The sequence below is a fragment of the Phalacrocorax aristotelis genome, chromosome 5 (genome assembly GCF_949628215.1).
Source record: "Phalacrocorax aristotelis chromosome 5, bGulAri2.1, whole genome shotgun sequence".
In the NCBI taxonomy this organism is placed as follows: Eukaryota; Metazoa; Chordata; class Aves; order Suliformes; family Phalacrocoracidae; genus Phalacrocorax; species Phalacrocorax aristotelis.
In genome coordinates, this window is record NC_134280.1 from 55496350 (window position 1) to 55515211 (window position 18862).

The 18862-nt window shown below is 36.4% G+C and overlaps 1 protein-coding gene across 1 annotated transcript in view; it reads right to left on the minus strand.

Moving 5' to 3' along the window:
* The window catches only part of OTOG (otogelin), a 106281-nt gene that overhangs the window by 60620 nt on the left and 26799 nt on the right, over positions 1-18862 (minus strand). The window contains exons 16-23 of the mRNA XM_075094663.1: positions 18333-18465; positions 17154-17331; positions 15312-15436; positions 13602-13814; positions 11825-11990; positions 11244-11318; positions 7834-7877; positions 6627-6780 (exon numbers count right to left, since the gene is read on the minus strand). Coding sequence (XP_074950764.1) covers positions 6627-6780; positions 7834-7877; positions 11244-11318; positions 11825-11990; positions 13602-13814; positions 15312-15436; positions 17154-17331; positions 18333-18465 — 1088 coding nt within the window. The remainder of the gene's footprint in view (positions 1-6626; positions 6781-7833; positions 7878-11243; positions 11319-11824; positions 11991-13601; positions 13815-15311; positions 15437-17153; positions 17332-18332; positions 18466-18862) is intronic.

An 18862-nucleotide genomic window follows, 5' to 3' on the forward strand; every position in this document is an offset into this window, starting at 1 on the left:
TGGATTGTCTTGTTATGGCATTGCAATGGAGATACATTTATTCTTTGAAAATGAACTTTTAGCATTCTGTAATTCTACAGCCATCAGAAATAGAAATCAGCATAAAACGTAGTGTGGACAAATAAATATCAGTTCCTGAAGCACCCAAATACACTAATGCTGATGCAGTCTTTGTAACAGAATTTTATTTTCCTAAGGAAACAGTATAGTCATATCCATGGTGGTATCCCCATGGGCAGTAATCCTTATTTACCTGCAACACATTAAATCTTCCTGACAGACCTCTCCAAAACTCTGCCTAAACCAGAAAAAGATTAAAAATACTTAGCATGCCAGCAGCAGCAGAGCCATCCAGAAGAGAGGTTTGAACTGAACACTAATTTTATTTTCATACTAAATAATAAGTTCTGAGCTTTACTTGATCTGAGAAGCAGTAGGTCTTTTGAAAAAGGATACTAACACATACCAAAAGGACAGCACTTTGAATTCATGTAAGGAAACCTGTTTTAAGACATGACACAGTCTATGTAATTACTTCTAATAAAAGTTCGTTTTCTAAAAATATTTGAAATTGGATTGCATTCTTCTGCCATTTTTAGGTTTGTTTGTCCATAGGCATATTTATAAGATGACAAAATTCATTGTTTTCTTTGTGCAAATTAAAAAAACTCTTCACTTCTTAAGAACACCTTTCAAGAATGTGTTTAAGCTCCTTACATGTTATTTGATACAGTATACCACTTCAGAAAGACAGTGATAATTCAGAAATTTTTGGAAGAAAAAACCTGGCATGATATTCCTTTCTTAGTTACAAAACTTCACCACGGTCACAGGATACACCAGCTTTCAGTTTACTATCTTTTCATAGCTCTATGAGAGCAACCACTGATGAAAAAAGAAAACAGACCTAAAAATTCTGTTTAGGGTAAATTGGCCCAAATTTAGAGGAGTCCAGGTTCAGCACAAAAGAGAATATTCTTTGTCATAGATGATAACAGTTGCCTGCAGAGATGGAGTCTTGTCCTACCACACTAGAGAAGGTTGCATCCAGCCTAGAAAGGCCACATAACTCCACACCACTCATTTAGTAGAGAAACTGGGGTGGATATCGGAACATTAGCCTCAGAACATGGTGCCACAAATGTCTGCGATGTCTTAATGATGATAACTCAGTGTGCCAACATTAAGTGTCTGAAATCAGGAAAAAAATTTACATATACTTTGGTACCAAGAAAATTAAAATCCCAGTTAACTTCTTCCATTCTGTGAAGTGTCAACAACAAGCCACATCTACAGAAATCCTTGGCTGTAAAGTTGGTGAAATGAGACCTCCGCTTTTTGTGGGTTTTCTTTTGTTTTGGGCTTATCAAAGAAACGAAACCATAAAAGGGGAGAAAATGTGGAAGACCTAATACATAGGTAACACTATGAGGAAGTAACAGAAGTAGTAGAAGTAATTACTAGTTGCATTTGGGGCAATATGTATTGCAAGCTATTGACATAATCCTCTGAATTTATATTATTAATTATTCATATTTAGGGGCTGGAGGGCCTCTTGGTTTTTACAGCAAGATGGCATTGTTGTATAATATACATGGAAATTATTTAAAATTTCAGTTAATGGAAATACGGATGATAATACAATCTAAAAGAAACAATAATTATTAAACAAGTCAACCGAGTTGAATAAAAGCATGTCTTCAAAAAGATAAGTGCTTTTCTTATGATAGCTTTTCCTGAGTGAGGTGCTTGACAATGAATGGATGGAAAGAACATACAGCAGCTGTACCCCTAGTGTTCAGTTTTCTCTGATAGTAGGGGGATTGAAAAAGATGCACTTAGTTTTATATAAGTACTTTTTAAAAGCTCACATGAGGAAGAAAATCCCCTCCACAAAAAAAAACCCATCCGTTAATACCTACTCAGTTTTTTCTTAAAATGATATATACTAAACATATCAAATGTTAATCCATTCTTCTCTGTATTAACATTTTTTGTTGGTTATTTCAGAGCATCAACTGAGATCAGGAAGCAAGGAACAGAAACTACCTGCTCAACTTCAGTCTTCACCTTATAACCATAAAGATACCTTTGTCCTTTTCTTAAACTCCAAAGTACTATTAGCACCGGCTATGCTTAAAATAAATCCATCAGAAAAAAAAAAAAATAGGATTAGCACAGGTATCAGACATCACTAGTTGAATTCAAAGTGTGCAGCTTAGTTGGACTAACTAATATTGTTTAGTTCATGCACCTCGACAACTCCACTGCTCCATGATTAGGCAGGGCCATTCATGTTACTCAGTATTTTAAGTTCTGTTGTTTCTAATGTTTTTATATAAAGTAAAAAAATTGACCTCGGTTTATTCTGAAGGGCCCTCTATTAGGAGAGGGGGGAAAAAGTTTATTAAAATGCATGGGATTCATGCAGTAGAGCCTGCGTGTTCCATATCATGATCCGCAACACAGATAAACCTGTAATATTGACACATTCTATCTCTCAGATCAATTAATCAATCTGTCAAAAGCATTGTGAGGTAATCCTTTAACAACAAATCCTGCGTTAAATTCTCAGTTCTTTTTCATTTCTCTGTGCCACACAGGAAAATGCACAGCGAACACGTGCAAATCCCTTCCAGGGATCCTTGGCATCACAGCATAGAGTTTGGTTCGTTCCTGCAGCCCCTAGGATTACATGAACCCTTCACCACTACTACTGGATGACACAACAGTAGCAGTGAAGCTGCTCTAGAATGTCACTGAACTAGGCACAACAATTACATAGGCAACATGATTGTGGCCTCTGTGCTGCAGTGATATGGTTAATAAATTCCAAGACATACACCCACAACACAGAACCAAGCAGCCACTAAAAGTCCAGCTAACACTTAACTGTCAGTTTGAAAAAACTATATACATTGTATATACAGTACAGGGGTTTATTTTTATGCCGTACACTATGTAAAGTATAGAACAGCCAAATCCAACTCATGCTGCAGTCAAGGGTAAAATAATGGCAACAGGGGAAGTGAGAAAGCACAAGTTTCTTCAGGAAAATGACTTTTTCTTGACAGCAACAATAACAGTAGGCTGTAAGGAATGATGAACCGGCTGTTCCAGAGATCACTATTGGTCTGACTGGAGACCATGGAGGACTAATGGAATAGGACAGGCACAAGCCAGCATATGTCCCTTTATGGTAAACCTGTCACATAGTATGCATAAGTATAGGAAGATACCATTGCTTTTTCTCTCTGTCTTTTCTCTTTGTTTCTTCTGCTGCCTAATTAAAGACTCTGTGTCAAATCATGCACATTTGGTACAGTTAAAGAGGGAGAAGCGATTTGAATCATAGCAACCCAGAAGCAAAAAATGCAATTCAAAGATCGGACTTGAAAAATTACAAACACTGTCGTAAACAGAATATTACTTATTTTTTTTGGAATGCAGCATGGAAATATGGGAAATTGCCATTTAAACAGCAATAGATGAAAAAAGAGTAAGAAAAAACACAAATAAAATCTTAAAAATCACTAAATGTGTCAGCAAAGCAGGGTGGAACAACATTAGAACGTGTGTTCCAGAAGAACTAGTGTTCCACCCCAATCACTTCTAAAACAAAGGAAAAATATATCATCATTTTTATACTGTAAGAACAGTAACCCATAGAATAAGAATGATCTCCTGTAAATTTAAATATTTACAGCAGTTACTTGTATCTGATTTATTCACTGCAGATGAAAAAGGCAGTCAAATGAATCACAGAGACAACTGCTACTGTTCTCTATGATTTACTTATTTTGTATTTAGTTTCCATTTCACAGAAGTTCCACTAGAATGTACTGTAGGCACAACAAAGAAGGAATGCTAAAAATAGTGAACTATTTGAAATAACATTTCAGGCTCTCCAGATACTAGGAAAATAGACTGCAAAAGAAAAACATTGCCCTCTTGAAATCTTAACAACACTTTCTGTGAAGACAGGTTCTTTCCCTCTCTTTCTGTGTTAAATATCTTCCACAGTATCACTGAAGAATAATCATCCAACCAAACAGATTGGAAAGATCCATCATCCTGAAAAAATGTAGCTTCCTATACAGGTTTCTTAACCTGTTCTAGACCAAGTTTTTTTTCATTACTTTACCTAAATCAACCAGAAATAATCAAACATGTTAAACTGATTTCATTACCACTTAAATCAGCTTAGCTTACAGCTAAACTGTTGCAAGATCTCGAACAGGAACAAAAGCATGAATAAAAGAAAGAAACTAATTTTTTTAGGTAAAGAACTAATGTTAAGATCAAAGAAATTTCATGGCTGCTTTACCCTTGTAAAGCAGACAACGTCACCTCACTTTTATATTTCACCAGTAAGAACTGATTACTTAGAAAGGTGATTTTGAAGTTTCACAAATTCAGTTTATCTGAATCCTGCACTATTTGAACTGTCACGAACATAGGGTAAGGTACAGTTTGAAGGTAATGGTATTTGTTCCATCTTTCTCTTCCAGTAATTTGTTTTTGTCTTAGTGTGTTGCTCTAACTCTTATGTGGTCAATCTGCAGTACAAATTACTGGAGTGTGAATTCAGCAACTGACTTAAAACATTAGGGCTATTCAGATCCAACAGCTTCTATCCAAAAGCAACTATTATTAAAATAACTAAAACATTAAGATTCATTGTCTAAATAGAAAACATGCACAGCAGAAGTCTCTTATGTTTCCAGAAGCACACCTAAAAACACACACCTTCAGGACCATCTTAATTCTTCTTAAAGCAATCTCAAATAAAAACATAAATATATATGCAGTATAGGACCAATGGAGCCAAATATTTAAAATATATCAGATTTTACTAGCTTGCAAGTAACTCTACAATGGAAAGAGCTGAACAGCATTTACAGGTATTCTCAATTCATTTTAGAATAAATACATGATTCTTGGATTACACCTTATATTCCAAACAGTGCAGTTTGTGATCATGGAACCAAGATGCTGCCAGGTTATATTTCACATGAACGGACTGGAACCTGGAAGCTTGTTCCCTTGCCTTTTGAGGAACTGTCCCTCAAACACTGCATAAGCACTTCCCTGTCAGTCAGAACCTAACTATTTGTTAAATACCTAGAAACAAATACATACTTTGTCATTTCTACTTCATCAGTACAGACCGGTATTCCTGGTTCAAACCCTAGGCTTGTGACATCATCACGTAGTTCTGCATTAAACACTGAGGATAAAGCCCTACAAAACAAACAAGCCTTCCTACCCTGTCCCCCACCATCACAAAAAAAAAAGTTTGTGTCAGTATCTCTGCAGGCAGTGTACAGCCAGGGAAGAGAAGTTTGCTGAAGTAATAGTAAATGCAGAACTCTTAGGTTTTGTATTTTTCTCTCTAGGAAATTATCAAACTCTGCCTCTTGTATCTGTACAAACATATTACCAGAGCTTTGGGATCATCAGCACTTGATACTAAGCCTTCCAATGCTAAAAAACATTTTAATTGCTTTAATTTCAGAACTAACACCAGGAAGCAGTAGAAAAGTTCAATCTCAGAAGTCATGCACAGCATAACAGATCATATAAACTTTTTGTTCTCTGCTGAGTTGCCTGCCGTACAGTGCTGCTGAAGGTAGCCATCGGCTTTGAAGGGTACCAGCCAGGTCCAACAGCCAAGTCTTTGCAATTCTGAAAAAGTCTGCCTCTGGTTATTTTCAATACCTATCTTAGCACTGCACTTCTTCACCATGGTACCATATTGTGACCAATTACATTGTGGCACCACATTGTGAACTAATTACAGGTTCCATTTCACGTGAACAGTTCGACATTTCGAGCTTCTGAATGTTAAAGTAAAAACAGAAGTCTGAGTAGCAATCTTCTACCATGACACAGAAAAGTCTATACATAAATGAGTATTAGTCCACAGACTTCAACTGAGCTATATCAACCCAGTTTGACAGAGGATCTGGCATTTACTCTGCATTTTGAGAAGGTGCTCAAGGCATAAAACAGTAATTTTAGAGTGACAATACTCAAAAACTTCAAACTATATGCTTAAGAGACTAAATACCATCAAAACCACTTAAACACATAATTGCTATTTTTATATTAAAAAATCTCTCCGCAATACAGTGCCTGATTCCAAAACACAACAGCTCATCTGCACATTTTCAGCATAAATCCCTGAGACTTAAAATACCCTTCTGAGGGAGATAATACTGAAAATAATGCGTAGGAATGAAGAACCATGCCTCCCTCAGTGAAGTGTTCAATTAAGAGGTTAGTTGTCTGAAAAAAATTATCTAGGTAAACACTGTACTACAGCAGAACTGTGATTTGATCAAATTATTTCAATGTCCTTTCTATATTCCTGCTATTTTCGTTTTATTATTGTGAAATGTAAGACCTTTGGCTCTACCTATCTCTTGGTTTACCATTTCTTATGCCTTCAGTGGCCCATATAGTTGTGTGGTTAGCCTTCACGAGTTGGATGAGCACCCCCTGACACCTCAAATTCTCCCAGTAGAGAAGTGGTACATCCTCAGCAGAATTAATTACTCAGTGCTGTGGAAAGTGGCCATTTATGTTTGTGTACCACAAGATGCAAATCTGTCTGTACTCACCCTGGTGGGCAGACACAACCTGAAACACAAGGAAGGTGTGCTGAGAAAGTAAGGTTTAGCAGCTGATTCTCACAAGTTCTCTCTCTGCTGAGTTCAGGATCAAGTTCTGGATTACTGCAGTTAATATAAATCTGTCCAAGCGGGCAGCTATGTGCTGGGGAAAAAAAATTGACAAACATATTAGTCTTCACTAGACTCTCTATAAATCTCATGCAAAACACTGGAATTAATACATTGGTTTAGTAAGGGACATGACTTTCTAAAGACTTAGTCAGGAATCAGGCCTCCACAACAGAAATGCAAAGTACTACCAACAGAGAAACAGAAATAAACAGAAGGCAAAAAATATCAAGAACAGGTTTGCAAGCTAGATATGACTTTCCATGCTAGAGCCACTGACTATGAAGAAAACAATTCTATTGAACAATTGCTTTTGGGTTCTGCTGAGCATTCTGTGTATATGTAACAGAAATGTCCGAAGAGGTGGCAGTATTTTGAAGTGGGTTTGGTTGGTTACTGGGATTTGTTTATTTATTTATTAGGGAGAGAGGTTCTAGATAATTGGCAAATCAGTACAAGCACCACCTTCATGTGCATGGGGAACAGATTCCTGCTAAAGGCCAAAGAGTTGGCAATTCTGAAACTGAAACCCCAGATAGAAGCCTTTTTCACTGAAGTAAAATGAGCATCACGAGAGTATGGACCATAATACTTCATGACATCTAAAACATACTGTAATAGAAAAAGCACTTGTTACATTCTTTTGGTTAAGTATAACAAAAGAAATACCATTTGTGGGTTTGTGGAGAGAAAGAAAAAGTATCTGTGAAAAATTCCTGCCAGTGTTGAGTTCCTACAACCATGTTTTATGGGACAAAGCTAACCTTTGTTTGTCCTACTGAAGTTCTGCTGTTTGTCATGCAGCTAAGCTTATTTACATTAGCAATCTAAAAAAAATTAGTACTTCAAAGCACTTGGAAAAAAAGTTGCTCTGACTTAACAGTATTTTGGGCAGTTATGCTGCTGCTTTGCACCTGCCTTTCTTTCAACCACAGAAATACAATTCCTAAGTTATAGATTCCCTCCTGCAAGTTATTTATTTGTTCATATTGCACAATATTCTACTACAGATAAGGGGTTCCACTGAATTTGGAGAATATATACTCACTGGACTTCAAGTATCTTTTCCCTATCTCTCTTTACTCACCTATTATGTTGTTATCACAATTCATTACTCCATCCCTGCAATAGCTGCAATAAAAATATATGAAGATATAATGACAGCCAGGAAGATCTAACATATCAATATTTTCTGTTTAATAATGAAGCATACAGAATGAATCAATACAAAATAACTGTCTAAATGTTTGCATTGAACATTAGAACTGTGAATAAAATGTGCATTGCCTTAACACATAAAGAATATTAATTACACTTCAAACTTTTTTCCTGCATAATGTTGCTATTAGTTAAAATGCCTGAGCTGACATAAAAATACATACATGAATACACCACTATACCGCTCCCAGAGACATCAGTGCAGGGAGAATAAACCAAGTCTGTACATAGCAGAATCATCATTATCTAAAACAAAAATGCAATGAGCAACAGCAGCAAAACAAAACCAAACCCTAAACACATACATATATATATATATATGTTACAGCAAGCTCTGGATATATACTCTTATGTTAACATTCTTAACGCTATTATAAATGCTCCATTTTCCTCATCACCAGCTTAGAACTCCACTGAAAAGCAAGCTATTAGTTTATGTGAAAATCTTGACAATACCAACAGTTCTTAAGTTATCCCAAAGTGGAAAGTAAAACCACGATGTTGAATAAAATACAGTCACAAGCGATTGTGACTACAACAATTTTTTGGACTGAACTAGAGTAACTTTTCCCCAAGTAAAACATAGTAACAGTAGATGGATAACTTTGCCTTTTCTCAGCTGCTCCTAACATGGATCATGAACAAACTATGCTTCTGAAAACATCTCACAATATCATGAATTTCTATCTCATTTATAACAAAATACATATTACAATTATTTTAGTGTTCTTGTCTCACAGGAGGAAACAGTGATGCAGTTGCTGATTTTTATCCTCATGCTAGCTGAAGGAAACTAGTTTTCCTTCAGCTATGTGATAGGATCTGGAATAGCAACCTACTGCAACCATTATCAGAACCAATCGGAACTACCATTCATAAACGGAAGCTAAAAAACCTCAAATAACTCTATGCTATTCAAGATACAAATAAAAATTTTAAGTTAGTGTATCACAGAGCTTGTAGTATGTATACTACATACACATATGCAAAATACTACACAGACAGGAACAGTGTTTGCACTACATGACATAGTTCAGCAAAGAAACAAGCAAACTGCATAAAACTCAACCTTAACAAGATACTGTATGCAGGGAAGCACTAAGCAACATAATACCGTCAGCTCCTGTCTAATTCCAGCCAAAATAGTCTAATACTTTTTATAAAATGGTCACAGATCTGATAGCAACTCACTGTGAGGGAAAAAAATAATGTAGCAGCACCAGCGTCATTTCAGGTCCTGTGCTTCGCTACAGAACCTGATCCCATGAACTCCAGAACTATTCTTCCATGCTTTTGCAACGGCTATGACATCTGCAGTACACCTACTGCTAGTCAGCAGATTCAGAATCAAATTCTGTATGTGCTACAGCCACTCTGCTGTCACGTTGAAAGTTGTCTATGTACCCCCAAAGCACTGCAGGAAAAATGTCCTAGCTCAAGGACTCCACAGTATAATTCAGCCAATAGGCAAAGCAGTACCAAAGAGAACTGATAGCAAATACCAACATAATGTCAGTATCAAAATGAAAATAATTTAAAGAACTGGTTGCAAACAGAGCAGAAAGGCTACTCCAAAGACAAACATGAGAAGGCATTCCAGTTTGAAAGGGGAAGTTCCAAAGAGGAAGCACTTGAGAAGAAAAAGGATGCAGTGCATAAAGATCATAATTATTTCTAATAAAAACACAGTGACAGATAAAAATCCAATATGTTGTGCGTATTGTTTTCCAGCTCATCCACACATAGTCCTACATGATTTGTAGTGTATTACTTAATTCAGAGGAGCTGACAGTCTGTACCTCCATGTTTGAAAGCCTTTCCTCTCAACAGATCTATATACAGCCTTGTTAAAACACAACAAGCAAAAGTCTTGACTAAATAGGAGATACAGATCTATCTTAAAGACTAGTAGTTGTAAACCAGTAGATATAGTTTAATACATTTACATGGCACGTAAGCTGCCAGATCCCAAATAACTGCACTGAAATCAGAAAGATTATTTTCACCTGCGGTAATTTCTAAAAAAAACACATTTGTGGATGATCACAGGATCAGTGCGCATTCAGCCAAATATCCACTTAGCTTAGCATAATTAGCTAAGCTAGACCGTTGAGGAGGATGAAAGGAAACAAATCAAAGAATCTACCAGGAGAAGTCCCTTCCCGTGACTGCCAGAGCTGTCTAGCACATGCTCTGTGAACAAGAACATACAGGAAGCCAAGCAACAGTGCGCCCAGACTTTGCACAGCCCCGTATGCAGAATGGGTTGCCTGGTAGACCCCAGGGAACCTGCCCTAAGGTAAAGATGAGCTAACTTGACAATTAAGATATAGATTTATAATGATCAGTATTTATGTATGCTAGACTGCTGACAGGGGCAAGAGTGAGAATGAGTGTGTGTGTGTTTACTAAGTGTCCCTATTGCAATAGGTGTCTAAAAATATTAATCTCTTATATGGCCTTTATAACAAACCGAAGTATTACACTGATCTATCACATACATGATTTGGTCTGTTCTGCTTTTAAGCACTGTAACAACTGATACAGACAGTGAGAGCTCAAACATTACTTCAAGAAAAAGAATTCTGAAAGCTTGGGGTTTTTTACAGAAATTGTTCACATTATTTAACCTTCACCAGACAAAACTAGCTGCTGAAAAGGATGCATCTGGCAGCAGCCAGAAGAGTTTAACAAGTTTTCTTCTTCAATGTCATGATTATTGTGAAGCAAATGGAAGAGCAAGAGGACAAGAACAAATGCTAAATGTAAGGAACAGTAACAGAGATGCTTATTTACCTTTGGCTGCAGCTGACAGTTATTTGTGTTGTTTCTTAGTTGATAAAGCCACATTGTTCTTTTACACTGATTCTCTACTAGGGGAAGACAGATTCTGAATTGTTCCTCATAAAATGGATTTACAATCCGGTATAGGGAAGGAGAATAGCAATGAAGGTCTAGCTGAACAGACTTGAATGGACAGTCAGGAGATGTTTGGTGTTTTCTGGAGCTCTCCACATTACTATGGATATACAAAATTAGTGACTTCTCTCTCTATTTTGCACTTCAGTATATTGGATTATAAGCACAGCAGCATGAAACCTGACTTCTAAAGAAGCTCTGTCCAAACATGTACAGAAAACCAATTTAGGTTTATTCCATGTGTTTCATTAAAAAAAAAAAAAAGCACAAAAAAAACCAATAGGCAAGCCAGAATAATTTGACAGAGCTCTTAAAAAAAGACACCATTTAGCCAGGTGAAACCACAGGTTTGTGTCTTACCATTTGCCCAAAGATGTCATAACATTTTCTCCAGGGGGATAGTCAATTCCTTGAAAATAACACGGGCATTCATTTCTGGAGTAGAGGAAGAACATGTAACTGATTAACTCAAACTGAAGGAAGAAAAATATTCCCATTGACTTAATTGCTGTTCAAAGTTCAATTGGTTGCTTTGTTCATTTTGGTGGGGTTTTTTGGTTGGTAGTGTGGGGTTGGTTTGTTTTCTTTTTTTAAATACAAGAAACTAATCTCCACACTGCCATATAACTTAAGCACATTCAAAACCAAACCAGTAACAAAGCAGAATCTCTATACAACAATGGATACCTTTTGTATCTCTAATATACCAAAAACCAGACAATATATTACAACTACCTTTGGTGATGTTGGAGGAGTGTCAGTACTATCAAAGAGCTATTTTCGATCAACATACAGGTTCTGTGTAATTCTACAGTCTTGCCAAGTTTACAGATGCATATCATCTACAAGGTTACATGTTTATTAGCTTTTCCACTCTGACTAGCAAATGCAGTGGGGTATAAAATCATGAGGGTGACTACCAGAATTGCAACCTTACCTACCTCTGTACACATTGTTCAGTCTTGGAATTCAAATACATTCCAGAGGGACAAGCACAACCTTCAACACAATCACTGCTGCATGTCTCTGGCACAGACAGTGCTTGGCAGGTTCTGCCACAGGTAGATACACAAGTACTGTACTCCTTTGTACCTTCACATGAAAGAGCTGTCCAAATGAAATGTGTATCTCAAGTTACAGTGCAGGAGACTCAAGTACCTCTCAACAGTTTTCTGATAAACATCTCTATTCTTTCATTCCCAATCACATTAAATTCCAGTAAAATTGCTATGTTGGCACTATGCTGTGTAAACTACACAGGTGTAAATCCACAGTAATAACGAGTACGAAAGAAGTCTGCGCAGTTAATCCAGATTTGCAGTGGGGAAACTGAACAGTTACAGTATCCCATCCCCCCGTCCTGTCCCATGCTCCCTTCCCACCCCACTATAAAAATGCTTGGCTCTTGTGCATGGGCTTTGGGAAATGCCTAGCATCTTAAAGAAAACATTAAAAAGCAATAAATAAAATGTGTGTCCTTTGCAGATGTTGCACACAATACCATCTTAAGTTTTCTTATATATATATACATATATCTATATATCCAATAAAGCTTTACTTAAGAAAAAAATATTAAGGTCTTGAAATCCTAATAAGTTTCACATATTTTAAACCACACAAGCATGACTTTTAAAATATATTCTAATAAAATTTGCTACTACAAAAGTAAAATAAAATGAAATTGATTGAATGATTTATTCAGTCATAGTGGACACAGCCATTCATGCCATAATGACTGCAAGCAAGCCAGTCTTTTCACATATACATACAGATAGTACAGCTTGAGATACTTAAGCTGGACCAACTTCCCAAAATCCTCTTTATCATGCATTACAATATGGATAATTACACAATGTGATTAAAACTACCAGATGTTAAATTCTTGAATGTTCCTTAGAAAATACTTTCAGCCTTCTTTATGGTGCCAAACCTACTGAAACATCAGGGATGTCAGTTTAAGGTTGTTTTATAGGGTTTCCAACTCAATAATTAAAAAAAAATGTAGATGAGGACACTACATGTCCTATCAACAACTTTTGCATCACTAAAAGTTCATATAAACTAAAGAATTTAATAATATTATCCCACTCCTCTACTTGTGAGGCTTTATAGAGCAGGTAACAGATGTCATCTTTAGCTATCTCTACACTATCTATATTCTTCCATTAACTTTAAATTAAATATCAGCAGTACCAATTTTCTACACTTATTTCAGCATCACTGGCAGTAAAAGAAGCTAACAGAGATTGTCAGACAGCAGAAGTTGACAACTAAAACTGCTAAATACATCACCATCATTTTTCATGTCATTTACTTAAAGCATTAGATAAACCTAGCATCTGCAAAGAAAAGAACAAATCTATTTACACAGTTCATGAATAATATCAACATAGGTATGAGATAGTCAAAGCCATATGAGAGACATATTTTTAATTCTGTATACATTTGAAGCCCTCCAACTACTTCAAATAAATTGTTGCACTATTTTTTAAGTCAAAAGAACTAAAGAAAACCAGCTATAAAGGAGCAATCCTCTAAAAGCACTGGTACTAATTCTGACTTGACAACAAAAGAACCTTGACCTGCACATAAAATATCACGCTAGAATTAATTATCTTCTCATTTAAAAGAGTATATTAATTTAATTTAATTTTTTGATTGTCATTCTAAAGTCCTCAAACAGTAATTATTTAAGACTAAAAGTGAAAGGCAACTCACCACAGTCTGGGACACCTCCTCTGAAATCTATTACAATTCCAAATCTTCTGCAATGATGAGCATAATGGGCCAGAGCAGAGCAAAAACAAATCTGTCCACATTTGCAGGTATCTCTTCTGCACTGCTCGAAGTAGGGAACGGGACTCAAATAGGGGTAGCATGGAGCAAAAAGTTCTTTTGTAAGGATACTACAAGCTTCCGCTGCATAAGAGGCTATACAAATAACAGATTAAACACTGTTTTAGTGAGGGGGGTTAAAAAAACTTTGAATAAAAGGTGTCTTCTGTACAATGCAACAGTTGTATACTATTAGTATATCTATATACTATTAATATAAACTAATAGTTGTATAGTATTGCTATATATATCTTTCTACCTTTGATGTCTATATAACTGTATGGAAGGACAGAAAAATTAGCTGCTTATGGTTTTGAGTTTGTTCTGGGAATGATTAAGGTATTAAGAAGACTTTACAATATGCAGACAGTGCCTACATATGGTATTCTCTCTTTAAACTGATTTGTGGATGTGGGTTAAGTAGAAGATGCTACACACTATGCAGTGCCTTTTGTGAACACACGGGATTACTTATTTCTTCAGTTTAAGTCATTCCCAGTAACTGCTTCATTAGTTTCATATTTTAAAGAATAATCTGTTACCCATTGTTCCAGTTGCAAAAGGCTGCAACCATGCCCAGAGGCCCTAGTTTGGGGTAGCACTATCGCATAGGAGAATATGAGCAGTATCAAATAGTTACATAAGAAGATCCCAACACAGCACTCGCCTGATATCCTCATTCTGGACTCATTAAATAACTGTGCAAAGCAGTCAAAACAAATGATGTGCTACACTAGCACACCCAGAAAGAGATAAAGTTATATTTCCCACAAAATAAGAGATGCATAAACTAGGACTTCCAAATTCCTTTTCCAGAATCTGACTTCCTGTACAGGCCACATCTTTCTACATTCACTTCCAAACCCACTGCCAAGAATGCAGCTTCTTAGTGCTGCACATTGTATACTCAAAAGACGAGATGACTATGTAGCAGGAGATGTGATGACTTCCTAGCACTGCTGAAATTACAATCAAAACCTTAATCAATATTTTACCTCTGTACCTTGCCTAAAAGTGTGTAGAGTCCAAGACAAGAAGTGGTAGGAACAGTGAAATGGATATAACTGATGATCTACAAAGTTCATTGTTATTAAAGATGTCTTAGTGACCATCTGTGGTCATTATGGCATCAGCCGCTAGCATCTTTCCCTCACTGGACCCTTTTGGCTGAACCTAAAGGCTAGCAGTGCATAAGTATCTTCCTCCTATTCATTCTCCTCCATAGCAGACAACTAAACCAAACGTTTCATTTCTTAATGAATACTGCAATACCTTTGAGTCTCCATCTTAAGTAGCAGCATCACCAATACTAGACATACTACCAACCTAATGCATGTTTAACTAAACACATTGTAACTGCAAACCAGAAATAAAAAGGGGGTATTTCAAGTGCCTCTGCAAGTATCACAAAATACTTAAGCAGTACACTATATGATTTGTTAGGGGATTGAACTCAACAAAAGCTACCCGTAAGAATTAATTTTTTCAGTGGGTAGGACTGGTTATTACTTTACCTGATCTAAATAGGAAAATCATCACAGGTATAATAAGTAGAAATGCATTTGTCAGCAATAATTGACCTTCACTGCTCACCTGCCTGCAGATGAATATCACACGGATCCATTTGCATACTATCATGCACAAGAATGCACGCTGATGAAGTTTTCCATGTATTTCCAAACAGCTCTGGAGTACTTTCAGTTACACCAACTGGAGATCTTTTACAAAACAGAAGTCAGTCACAGAAGACACAGTGCATTTACAGAATGGTCTCAGTTCTACCACCCACTTCAAGAGAGCTGATTCAAGCTCCCCTTCCACTGTTCCATATTCTTATGCACTCCCATAAAGCACTGTCAGCTTAAGTTTCAGGACTCGACTCTTTCTTTCCAGGCAAAGGCCCAGAAACCAAAGAGAAGATGTGCTTTAGAGCCATTACATACTTTGTAAGGAAGGACAGATCAAACCAGACCAATTTCCATTTTCACAAGATAGGAGGGAGCACCACTGCCCTGAAAGGCTGCACTCTTATTCGTACTTCTGCCTCCTCAGTGATATCTTATCCATTTTTGCCTCTCCTCTACCTATAATTTCCTGTCTGTTCCTGGGTACCTGACTTCCCAGGCTCTCTAGTCCCTGCAAGAAAGAGGAAGGAACAGAAATCCGAGGGTTCAGAGATATAACTGCAAAAGCAATTGAATAGATATCCACAAGGCCCAGGTAAGCAAAGGGGCAGCAGAAGCTGAAAGATAGAAAGATGTTGATCAAAATAAGCAATACACATTAATATTGTATAGGGAGAGAGAACAAAACTGTGCATTTAAATATGGGATGTTACTTCCTAGGGAAAAGGTTGCATCAGCCATACAACCTGTAGCATCACTTCTGGTAAAGCAGTGAGGGGCGGAGATGTTGCAAAAGACACCACTGTTTGTGGCAAGTCACCAAATCTGGTGTGGATCAGGTGTTTTGTGGAGATGTCAAGATGCTTGCACATTACAGTTTGTGTCATGTCTCAGTACAACTCATAAGTTCCTGTAGTTTTACATAAATATCTCTTCATTGAGATCCTGTCTACATATGTCCTAGTTTCATTATAAACAATATTCTGATAATACTTTTGAATCTTTAAAATATAAATTGTTCAGAAATCCACAAGAACATTTGTGAGCATGTGTGTGTGTTTTTAAATGGGAGCTATTATGGAAAGTTTTCCCATTTTTCCTATTAGTTTTGGTTTTAAAAATTCCAACTGTTTTGAGAGAAAGAAGTTCTCCTACTTTGCTTTTTTCCCTTGGTTAAAGAAATATTCTGTCATGCCCTAAATTCATGTTCTCCTTATCCCGCTCCCATCAGGCTGTTCGATCCCCTGGAAGCAAATTTGTTCTGTAGTATCTGTAGGAAACATGCAGAAAAGAAGTTGGACAAACAGCAATCTTGACTCTGGTGCTCAGGCACCTCTGATCATCTTTCACTGCATCACAACAAACCAAAGCTCAAGCAACAGCCAATTCCTGTTGCTGGCCTGCAGGCACTGAACAATGGAGGCTCTGTCAGAGAGCAGATTAGAACTTGCAGCAGAAAATAGGAGCTGGAAAGAGACAAAGAGGCTTGCAAGGAGGTGGAAAGTCCCTTATGTAAGCCGCTCCATATTTTGGTCAAAACTTTTCAGATAAACTAGCACGTATGAGTCATATATATTTTGTTGTATTTTTATAATAAAATATTTTAAGCAAAACCTGGCTTGATATCCTATAGTTGAAGTTACAGATTTTCTTTTAGCAAGCTAAAACCTACTATCTATCTCACTAACACAAAACTTCAAAATAAATTATTCTTAGTATCTATCCATTCAGCTTCAGTACACACTTGATCTACCACTCTAACTGTAGATATTCAAATACTGGCAAATAGAAATCTTGCTGCTATGCATACAAAAAGTCATCCTCCATATTTCCATTGAAGGTTCCACAAAGGCCCACAGTATCATCTTTCCATCGTCCATCTGCTTGAAGGTAAAGCCTCAGTCCTTCTCTGTCATAGAGTATTTGTAATCCAATGTGTGTCTTTACTTGAAGAAATACAGAGGACAGTTTCCGTATTTCAAATAACTCTGGTGAGTAAAAACAGAGATTGTTGAAAGGCAAAAGAAACCTGCTAGTAATCTGCATTTTGTTTCTTCTCATTTAACTGTTTTTGTTTTGCATAATTTTTATGTAAGTTAATTTTTTTCCTATTAAGACCCTATTTTCCCCTAATCATCGATTTCTCACGAAAGGTTACATTGATCCAGATTTTAAGGAAAACAAAAATCTTTTGACAGTCACCACACTTCAAAAATGCCTCCAGAGTTCACGTAAGAATTCATAAAGGTTAACCAAAAACAAATCAATTTAAAGACACAAACATTGCAGACCATTTATTTTAGACAACTTAATTCTAACACCAGCAGTATGCTTCCTGTATTAAAGCCTTTTTTGGGAAATTCCCAAAGAGCCAAGGCCCCACAGACATCAAATGTACTAATGATTTGCATATAAAGCTCTCATTGAAGCTAACATTCAATCTCACAGAACAGAGTCATATATTCATATGTAGAATACTTGGAAGTGTCTTCCAGAGAGGGTTTTAAAAAGTCATCGAAGCAAAAAGAAAAAGAAACAAAAGGAATTTGTCTGAAAATCTGTAGTTTATCTGTAAGGGGCAAGAAGGCTCCTTCCACTTATATTTACTCAAGTTGACTACAACAAAAACAAAAAAAAAAAAAAAAAAGGAAAATAAATTATTCAGCTCAAGAATCAGAGGAAATAATTTCCCCTCCAAAAAGAACTAATCAACCTTGTAAATGTGAAGGATGGCATTTGGACTCGCTAGAGACAGAACATACTCAATCCTAACATAAGAGACAGTAACCCAATACAGCTACTGTACAACTCCATTAGTGTAAAAAGTACATCAGCAGTTATTTTGTGAAATTAACAACATCGATATTAACAATAGACCACTTATCTTCAGTGCAATAGCAATACTGACAGTATTACAGCATATACATAACCCATTAAAATACTGTTCTAGCACTTGATAGGAGTTATATGCTTATATATGATTCCTTACCATCTGCATAAGGGAGGTTAATTTTGTATTGGTCATATACCAAAACATGTCCTGAATGAGTCAGGGTCACTTGCCTCTTGGGATCCTGCTTAAGAATAAGGCTGATTGATTGGATACATGATCCATCCTCATTCTACAAGTAAGAGCAAAATAATTTGATTTTTTTAAAAAGAATATTTAAATAGGATGAATGTTAAATAAGACTGCAAGTAAAGCTGTAATTAGTGTGGAATTGAAAATTTTCAGTTTTATCTTCTTAGCAGAGTGCACTCGTAAAACATACAGCCTTACAGCTAAGTAAGAAAACTTAGTATTTTGAATTATTTGAATTATTTCACATGTATGTTAAAATACAATGCTGAAGTGGGATTTGGAAAGAGAAACTTAAAACAATTCTTACATAGCTTAGTACAATGATACTTGCAATTCATGAGACCCCCTGATTAAGGACGCACTGAGGCTGAGAATATTCACAAACAAGGCTGCATTATCCACATAGCAGTGCACAGAAATCCAATTCTGTGCTTTAA